General features: G+C 44.5%; 1 protein-coding gene across 1 annotated transcript; it reads right to left on the reverse strand.

Moving 5' to 3' along the window:
- Positions 1-5,028: 5,028 nt before the first annotated feature.
- Positions 5,029-9,795, reverse strand: PDE12 (phosphodiesterase 12). The gene is made up of 3 exons (XM_040592650.1): positions 8,483-9,795; positions 7,397-7,475; positions 5,029-6,663 (listed from the first exon to the last, which is right to left on the reverse strand). The coding sequence occupies exons 1-3, from the start codon at positions 9,755-9,757 to the stop codon at positions 6,221-6,223; spliced, it is 1,797 nt and encodes a 598-aa protein (XP_040448584.1). The 5' UTR covers positions 9,758-9,795; the 3' UTR covers positions 5,029-6,220.
- Positions 9,796-9,933: the final 138 nt, after the last annotated feature.

A 9,933-nucleotide genomic window follows, 5' to 3' on the forward strand; every position in this document is an offset into this window, starting at 1 on the left:
TAGTTCAAAAGAATGCTTTTTGAGGGTGCTACTAATGGATGGTTTAAAATCTTTATTTTTTTATTGCCTGTTTGCTGTATGGATGCAAATACAGCTCGATCCTCCAACTGGAATATTGTATTCTATTGATTGTATGTCTTTAGGAACCCAAAGCATGATTTCATTGCAGTTTCAGGCTAAGCTCCTCTCTTTTATTTTTTGCCCAGGTCTTATCAGTGCCACAAGAAATCCCAGTGACAAGGTGTGCTTAAACTCAAGGTAGTTTAGGTTAAGAGCACATTCTGAGGCAGCTTCTGCTGTAACTGAGATTTAAGTTTCTAGGAAGTAGTTACTGTGAACACAACTAACAGAAAATTCCAGAGTTTTTGAATACAGTCATTAACTGTCTTCAGTATGTAAGAGAAACCCAGGAGACAGTGTAAGGTGAGTAGGGTTTTGCCTGCACCTTTAATGAATTGCTGATTACGTATTCACCAAAGTTGCTATATCCGTGCATTGGATCAGTAGGTGTTAACATGCGTATTTCTAGCAATGCAGTTCTTGAAGTAAACCTTAAAAGGAGCACCTTGTTCAGAAGAGGCAGCTTGTCTGTAATAGGGGTTGTGTTGGTAGCCCCAGTAGGTTAAAATGAAACAGTGCTTGTGACAAATGAAATGTCGCCTCCTCTTAGGAGGAAAAAGTGAAGAGGTAGACTTCAAATAAAAAAGCAGATACTTAGAAACAAACTAGGCCCGTTATCTTGAAGGAAACATTCTGGTTCACAGCGATGAAGATTTCATTGTGTTAATTCTTCCAAATGCTTTGAAGTAATTAAATACTCAGGCTTAGGTGAGTTGTGTTTAGCCACTATGCTTTTGAGTTACAGAATGTGTATAGAAGTTTATATTTCAGAGTCACTGTGTTTGGCTTTGTGTACCAGTAGGTCGTAATTCTGCTATAAAATAAGTAATTTCCCAAAGTGAAAGTCAAAGTAGTAAAAATCTCAAGCATCTTTTAAGAGTGATGGAGCCTGCATGAGAGGTTAAGGCTACAGCTTATCCCACAGTGTAGTAAGACAAAGTCAATAAATTTCTTGGGTGTAATTTTTTTTCTAACATTCTTTAAAATTGTTATTTTCTAGCTAAAGCAATTATAACACTGACCTATGTATGTTTGATGTCAGTAACAGCATATAATACAGCTCTGCTCTCCAGAGCCAGATGAAATCCCCACAAAGATCCCATTTTGTCATGTCTGTTGAAGAGTTCAGGTACTAACTCTGTTTGTCGTTTCCCTATCAGAATTCAAATACCTGAACTGAGCTGTTGTCCCAGAAGTTCAAAATCTTGGACAGGCACAAGGCTGCTAAAAACTTGTTCCTCGTTCTACTGTAATGACAGGAAATCCTGAGTTCCAGTGACTGAATTATTTCATTGTGTAGCATCAACTCCTATATTCAAACAATGGGTAAGTTCTACTGCGCTGGAGAGTCAGTCTAGTAATACTTGTACACAAGAGGTTTTTTGATTTCAGTGTATCAGATGGCCAGCTTAACTTTAGAGAGCAAAACACTGAAGAATGAGTGCTTTTTATTTTATTTGTTTGTGCTGACACAGTTTATTCCTTACATTTTCAGTAAGTGCATGATTGGCTTTTCATTTTTTTCCAACATTTGGAGAACGGTTTTGTGTGAATATTTAGACCTACATACAGACCAGTGCAAAAGTCTTGTTTTGTTTTACTCACATGTAACTAACCTGACCACTCAATTCTACAACATAAATAGTAGTGGATATTTGTTAGGCTTTTTGTTTGGTTTATTTTTTCTGTTTTGCTAGTTTTAAAATAAAAAACAAAGGCTTCATGAACAACATATTCTAGGACTTGTTCTGCAGCTGTTTTGTAGACAATCTGCGCATTTTGGTTGGACTGCTTAGAAGCAGAACAAAAATCCGTTCTAAATGCATCAGGAATTAGCAACAAGTGCTTCAAAGGTTTCTACTTGGCTTGGTTTGTTCTCAGCATTTTCAACATAAACCAGAAAAACAATGTACTGGAGGCAATAGAACACTATGAGGGCGCTTACAGCAGTGGCCTTGCTTGTGTAAAAAAGGTGAGTTAGGGTTTTGTCAGTAATGAGAATTCAGAGCCCAGTTTGCAGTCCTTTGCTCATCTGAGTAATCTTTATATTAAGGTCTGGACAAAAGCAGTTTCAGTGCAATGTGATGAAACTTTGCACATCACCTTGTCCCAGTATCTTTCCTGCTCTTGTCAAGAATGGTATTGACAGGGGACTTGAGTAAGAAATGACAGGTATCTGTGGCAAATTCTAGGAAAACTGGGATCTTTCAGGCTCTTCCTCTTACTGGGTGGGTTTTTGAAGACCTGGAACAATTTTTTGGTGCTAGAAATGTGAGAACTGAGGCAACTACACAATTATTTTGAACATCTGACAGTTCAGCGTGTTGGGTATTTTTTCCCCTTCTTTTCTTGTACCATTTTTCTCTGTCCTTTTTCCTTCTCTCAATCATACTTTGCGTTATTGTTTGCTTTATCATGATATGTAAAGGCATTTTACTGAAGGCTTGAATTAGTCCCTTCAAAAACAGCAGTGATACAAGAAATATTCGTGTAAGAATTCAAGTACTAGCTGCCACAGGTGGTGAAGATCCCTTTGTCTGGAATGGACAAGGTCGGGGGGAAAAAATAATACGAGATCCAAGTTGCCAGACCAGTCTGAAGGATCTGGCAGAACTTGGGGTTTTTTTGTACATACCGAATACACAGGTAAGCTACATTTCACAGTAACTGGAACAACCCAGAAACTAGCCAAGTATCTGTTACTCCAGAAGGCCAGTCTTTCAGTGCTCTTAGTTTCAGTAGTGTTCCTGTGAGTGACAAGTTTGTCCACAGCAGGAGCCAGTGTGAAAGAAGAAACTCCCTCCCGGGACAGCAGCTAGTCAGAGCAGATGCTGGAGCAGTGCTCTCTCGAGTTTACTGCACCAGAGATGGGAAAGCTAAGTGCAATGTTCCTTTTTCCTTAATGGCTAGTCTGGGAAAAAGAGCGTTTAAAAAAAAAACAACAAACAAATGCCCTTCTTGCATAAATTTAAAAAGACACAAAAAGAATCTTGCCCACTTTCTTGATGTGGAGCGTTCCAATCGCTGGAAGAGGAGCACAGGTGAGTTTAGGTTTATACAATAAACCAGAGCTTAATAGGGCTTCTACAAATCTGAATTCTAGAGGTGATTTAGAGAGGAAGAATTAATCGCTGGGCAAAGTCCAGTAGTAGGGGAGGCTAAAACAGGAACTAAAAAATCACCTTATGTGGAGTGGGAAGCACCATATATTACCTCACGTAGATGTAAACGTAGCCTGAGAGCATGGGGGGTATGGGCCACAGGTGTGTCTCTAAGGGTTGCTTTTTACCCCCCAAAAACCACAATTCTTTTGAATTGTGACTTTTTCCTAATAGACCCTAGTGCTGGATTGTCACTCTGGAAATGTCTAAGTGGTTCCTGACACGTTGGTGCTACTGGTAGTCAGCCTGTGCTGCTGCATTTTGCTAATTAAATGAGGGATACTTGCACCGGAGGATCTCCAGTGCCAGCTCATGGGGCTGAATTTCCTGCTGAAGATATTAAAGGATTATCTGCTGTGTGCAACGGCCATCTAATTTTACTGGGCCTGTTCCAGTGCTGTGTTTTTCCCTTTCGGTTTGCTTCCTGCACATGCCAGCTCTGCTGTGCTCTCCCTCTCCTTGGGCTGTGTGGGACAGGAGCAGCGGCCCCAGTACCGATGCAGGGAACCAGGGGGACCTGCTGTTTCTTGGGAGGGAGGCAGAAGACCTCTGAGCAGCTCCATCTTCTGTAACTGTGGAGAAGTTCACAGATTCTTAATGTTCTGGTTTTGGAAAGCAAAACTAAGTAACCCAATTGTAATGGATAGGTACTTCAAAAAACATTCTTTTTCTCCTTTTTAAGTTATAAGGGGACCTCAGTTAGCCTAATATAATTTAACTTCCAAACTCAACAAGTGCAATCTTGCTGTTCTAAGTGACTGGGACGTTGCTCTTGCCAGTCTGCAAGCCTGCATTATTCAGTGGAGTTTGGTTTTTTGGGTGTTTTTTCCCTCCAGTTTTTTAGAGCTGGCAAATTGTAGGTGGCCTCTGGCTCAGCTGTAACATGGTTATTTTCAGTGTTTTTTCCCCAGGTGTTAATACTTAGATTTTTTTTTCTTCTTGAACAGATTTTCCAATTATTTTTTTGTCATTATTTTAAGATGCCATATGCTTGCAAATGTTACATCTTCAGGTGTAAGGTTTCCCTCATTTACTAAATTAGTAAATATTCTTTGCCCAGATATGAAGTATACAGCCTTCATTCTTCTGCAAGATTTTCTCTTCACTCCTATATCTTGTAGTTTACTTATGAATCACTGATATTTTATTACCAACTTTGTAGTCTAGAAGAATAGATATCCCCTTCAACTCATACGCAAGACTGAATTACACTTTTACTTAGACATACAAGAGAACGGTAACTGAACAAGGACATACCCGAAGTATGTGGGGTCCAGTTTTATAGGGCGAGTACTGTCCATCCCTGTCTCAACGACCTAACATCATTCACTGCCACTTTTATAATGTCACACTCTGTTTTGCTTCCAGTTTTTTAATCCGAAAGCCCTTAGCTACCATTTGGATTAGCAAAAATTGAAACCTGGAGGTAATTAAAAACAGTAGTAGTTTTATTGGAATTAACATAGAAAAAGCTAAAGAGCAGATGTTGACAAGCTTTTTAAAGCACCACCCTTCAGAAACTAGCAGGTACTATGGCAAGAGACAGGACCAATGACCCTCAGCTATATGCTGCTTGAAAGTTTCTGCCTGTTTTTAGCAGTGTATGAGGAGTTTAGTGAATCCCAGCTATAACCTACAGTCCACCAGAACACAGTGGAGGTGAGTAGCTGTGGAAATACAGGGCAGACTTGCTTTGCCATGAAGGACATCAGTAACTAGAACAAAATCAAAACTGACGATAGTAACAGACTATTGAAAAAAGAGAACTTTATTAGTGAAAGAGGGAGATCTAGTGAAATAGTTTTCAAATGCTATTTGTTTCATGTGGACTAATGGTGCAGGGAGAAAAGCTTGTTAAGTGATTCAAACCCCTCCAATGCAGTCAATGAAGGTACACATAAAATACATTTCCCCACATCCAAATTATCTCCTATAAAACAGGGAAGACTATATTTCTAAAGGAAAAAATTCAGGTAGAACACCATTAAAAAGCAGGTGGTTGTTGTATGCAATAGAGGAACAAAATAGAACAATTATGATGAAGGTTTGCAAGTCACTTGTGGGCTTTTTTCTGATTTAGGCACAGATAGCTAATGCACACATTAACTATTCTGTAACTCCCCCTCACCTGAAAACACATTGTTAAAAAGCTCCCCAGCTCCCTCCCATCCAGAGCTGGTGTCCTAAACTTCAGTATTTATTGCCAATGATCATGAACAGGAGGAGCAGATGTTCAAAGTAGATGCTACCTAAATATGTAGTCCAGTTTTAGCCGGTGCTGCAGTTACCCTCATTCCACATACTAAGTGGGCAAGCAAAATGCTTCCAAATCAATTATAACTTTGATTTTAACCTGCTTGATTGTTGACAGAAGAGCTATCCGCTGATACTCAAGGAACATCTTTTCAGAAGGTGGTAGGTGCAAGTACGTTGTTCATGCTACTTACTAAAAAATTGAAACACAGTAATGGCGAGCAAGACAATTTGCAAACTTATTTTTAAAAAAACTGTCCTGTGACAATAATTACAATGAGGCTGAATCAATTAAATCCATTTGTTTTCAGGTTCTATGTTTGGTTCTGAATTAGGCAGGGTTCAGTTTGTATACTGTCTTATAAATCAGATTAAATTCATATTTTTTTAAACAAAATAATTCTTAATCCTTTAAAAACACCAATAAAAAGGTATATGATAATCCAATTTTCAAACCCCTGTCTTAGATTTTTCCTGTAAGCATATAAAAAGGGAATGAAAAAGTTCTCATGCAAATATTCTGAACACTGTGATAGTATTCAGCAGAACCATTACACACATGAACTTTTCAGTAATCATTCTGATTTCCTTTTAGTAGCAGACAAGCCAGAGTGTAACCTCAGTTCCCCAGCAGAAAATGAAACTTCTGGTTTGAAAACCCCCAGAAGCACCATGCAAGAGCTGATCTATTTCCACTTTAAGTCACATACTAATGCTATATGATCAGAAGGATGTGAAACACTTGGCAAAGCCTGATGGGTTGTTACTTCTTCATGACTTGGCATCGGAATGACCTGTTCAACCTCTAGAGCATTTTTGTCAATGAAAATGTAGTCCAGACACCCATGAAACCCACCAACATAGTTTGTATAAGCAGGTTCTCCACAAGCACTTAGCAGTTTGAAAGGATGGCTGAGAGCCATATTGCACCTTTCTTCTTCACCATTTGAGACCCAGTCTTCATGATCTTCCGCAATGCTGCCGCTGCTAATAAAACTGTATGTTCCAGACGATGGTGTACTATTAAAATCTCCACAGAATATGACTGGTATACCAGGATACAAGTCACATGCTACGTGCTTGATGTGAGACAAGGCTACAGCAATTTGGATGAGACGGATGTTTCCACCTAAGGATATAAAAACATGTTAAATACTTCACAGTAGCATTGGAGGAATCTTCCAAGTTACTCACTTAAGCATGTATCATGTATAGCTCTAAAACTGCAATCTCATTTTATATTTTCTGTGTACTACATTTTAGAATAGTATTCATAAGAAGACTTTGAAGTTTGTGACTACAAAAGTTTAAAGGGACAATGTTTTAATTTCAACTTGCACAAGCAAGAACCCTTGAACCTCCAGCACCCATAATTACATCAGCTTTCTGTTTTGTGGCAACCATTCTAATAACGTTGCTCCTGAAAAGCACAGAACCAAAAGAAAACTGATTTAAAAGAGGAGAATCTGTTCTAAAAGCTTCTGTAGCCCAGCCTGGTTGCCCTCCTGGCAGCATCCCAATACAGATCCTTCAGGTACAACAGGACTGGGAAGCTCCGAGTGCACACAAAGCTATCTATATTTTATGGTCTACTCTACTACTTAGTAACGTGACTTGCTTTGCTTTCAGCTATATTCTACTGACTCCCAGGCAGGTTAGAACAATCCTACTCTAAAGAAAATAAACACACACACCAAGCAGCCTGGCTTGATTCATCAAGATACGAAACAAGACAAGAAACCCTCAGTTCCAGAAGAAAAGACTATAGCTGCAAAAAAACAGGGGGAAATCTATTCTCTCCAGAAAGGACAAAAAACTTTACAAACCCAGTTATCCCACATACACGAACATGACAAAATTACCTTTCGGGTGCCAGTATAGGTGGGTATTAGCTGCGCAAATCTTCCTGGAAGGATCGGTTGTAGACTGAAGAACTGAAACCTTCAGGAGAAAAAGTAATCCTTGGTAAGTCTTAAACAGAGAGTCAAATATTTTTAAAAGTGCAATAGTTATCTTATGCCTGTATGGCAATCCAGGTCAAAGCACCTGACACAACTAATGAACAGTACAGCTCCTAAGTTGAGTCTTTTTATCTTCTATAGAAGGTCTGTTTATAGAGGCAATTTATTATCACTACATCCAGGTATTTGACAAATGCTCTTTTGTCTGTAAGTGCCTGGTCTGGCTGTATTTTTTTCCTTCAATCCAGTCCATATTTTTTCCTAAGATGCTGCTAATGCTGTACCATTCTGTACTATTATTTTCTGCAACAGAATTGGAGCTATCGCTCTGGTTTTAGCAAGCAAACCGTAGCACTGCATAGTTCTTAAACTGAACATAAATGTATCAAGGAAATCTTTTTAGTCCTACTCAGTCCACAAGAAAGAAACTTTTATCAGTTAGTGTTTCCAAAATTCCTGGCACAGACTTCTACCGTATACACAGTGCTCTGCTGGCAGACCCACTGGCATCAACAAGCTCACTGACCTGTCCTCCAACCTTATTTCTCTCCCTATTGTCACTTTCTGAAGTGGCATTCCTAATGCAAGCTAAATTAACTTAATCTCATCTAGAACCGACTTACAAGATTTAAGTTTTATGAAATACATATTCTGATGTATGGGAGTAAGCCGTGAAAAGCCTGGCAGCTAATACCACCTGAGAATTGATACTTGGCTCAGAATCTCAACAGCTGTCTTTGTCTTAAAAAAAAATATTGCTTTTTTACCAAGTTTTGGTGATTCTATACATCCAGTTCAGCGAAGCCTCAATGTTTCTGTTCCTGTTCCCAAGTTGCTCTTCTGCTCTATCCATTACCCTGGCTAACAGCGAACGTACCACCCACGTTTCTGACTGTTAATCCCTCGCTCCCCTTCTCCTCTGGTTTGACGCTCGACAAACCTGCCCGGGGAGAGGGGGAAGAGGACGCAGGGCGGTGCGCGCCGTACCTGCAGCACCGACGACCTCTGCAGCACCTTCTCCTGCACCGCGGGGTACCGGGCCAGCTTGTCGCACAGCTCCTTGTGCTGGGGGTCGGTGAGCAGGGCCTCGCTGAACGCGACGTCGTGCCGGCTGAGCAGGCTGAACTTGTCCCTGCGGTAGAAAGTGGCCAGACCTTCGTGCTGCTTCTCCTTAATCTTGAACAGCCCCTCGAGTCCGAAAGCATCCAGGGCTGGGGCCAAGCTGTCCACGAAGACGGACTTGTCCACTTCTTGCAGGCAGATCAGGTCGGCGCTGTAGCCCGCCAGCTCCTTCTTGAGCAGGTTCTGCCGGTAGTCGAGCTCCAGGGCGTAGGGCGCGCAGTAGGGGTACAGCACGGTGCGGGAGAACTCTGTCTGCGCGTACACGTCGGCCAGCACGTTGTAGGAGACGGCGCGCAGCGCGCCCCCGCCGCACACCCGCCCGGTGTACAGGTGCCGCGCGTCGAAGGTGCAGGCGCCGGGCCCGGCCTCCACGGGGCCGCTGCTCTCCACCTCGCGGGGCGGCCCGTAGCGCTGCGCCGCGTCCCCGGGCGTGCAGCTCAGCTTCAGCCGCAGCCCCACCAGCGCGTTGGGGGGCGTGAAGACGCGCTCGCCCACCGCCGCCTCCACCCAGGCCGGGCCGCCGCCGCCCGCCACCGCCTCCTCCCCGCCGGGCGCCGGGCGCTGCTCGCGGTACCAGCGGAACAGGCAGTGCTGCGGCGCGGCGAACTCGGCGCTCAGCTTGGGGCAGACGGGGAAGCCGGCCAGCAGCGAGCGCGGCAGCTGCAGCTCGGTGAGCGCCGGCGGGTTGCGCTCCACGCGGTACTGCGCCTCCCCGATCTGCAGCACGGCGCCGTCCTGCCAGGCCGCCACGTTCGGCACCTCCTCGGCCACCGCCTCACCGTCACGGGAGAACAGCCTCACGGCCGGCACCGCCGCCGCCTCCGGGCCGCCCTCCGCCGCCGGGCCGCTCTCCGCCCGCGCCTTCTTGTTCTTCTTTGCCGCCTTGGTGCGGCCCTTGGCGGCGTTGGCGGCGATGCGGGCCAGCGCCCGGCCCAGCGGCTCCGCTTGGTCCCGCTGCATGTGCCGGGCGCTGCCGTCGGGCAGCACGAACCGCAGGCTCAGCTTGGCCTCGGAGGGCACGCAGCGCACCACGGCCCGCTCCATGGCGCCGTGGCCGGCGGGCGGGCGGGCGCCTTCGGCGGGGAGAGTGGCGGGCGAGCCGCCGAGCCTCCTGAGGGCGGAGCGCAGCCGGCGCCACATGGAGCCGGCGCCGCTTCTCGCCCGCTTCCGCGGGGCGCGCCCGGAAACGACGAGCAGCGCGCGGCCTCGGCGGCGGGACCGCGCTCCCAACAGCCACCGCGCGGGGCGGGGCGGGGCCTCTGCGCCACTGAGGGGCGGCCCGGCGGCGGCCAGCGGCGGTGCCTGGCTGCCTTGCT

The sequence above is a fragment of the Falco naumanni genome, chromosome 4 (assembly GCF_017639655.2).
Source record: "Falco naumanni isolate bFalNau1 chromosome 4, bFalNau1.pat, whole genome shotgun sequence".
Classification (NCBI taxonomy): Eukaryota; Metazoa; Chordata; class Aves; order Falconiformes; family Falconidae; genus Falco; species Falco naumanni.

Coding starts and splice junctions, on each gene's coding strand:
- PDE12 (XM_040592650.1), bottom strand. CDS start 9,757: ATGTGGCGCCGGCTGCGCTCCGCCCTCAGGAGGCTCGGCGGCTCGCCC. Junction 7,476..8,482: donor AGAGGTCGTCGGTGCTGCAG/GTACGGCGCGCA, acceptor TTTCTCCTGAAG/GTTTCAGTTCTTCAGTCTAC. Junction 6,664..7,396: donor CCTATACTGGCACCCGAAAG/GTAATTTTGTCA, acceptor TTATATCCTTAG/GTGGAAACATCCGTCTCATC.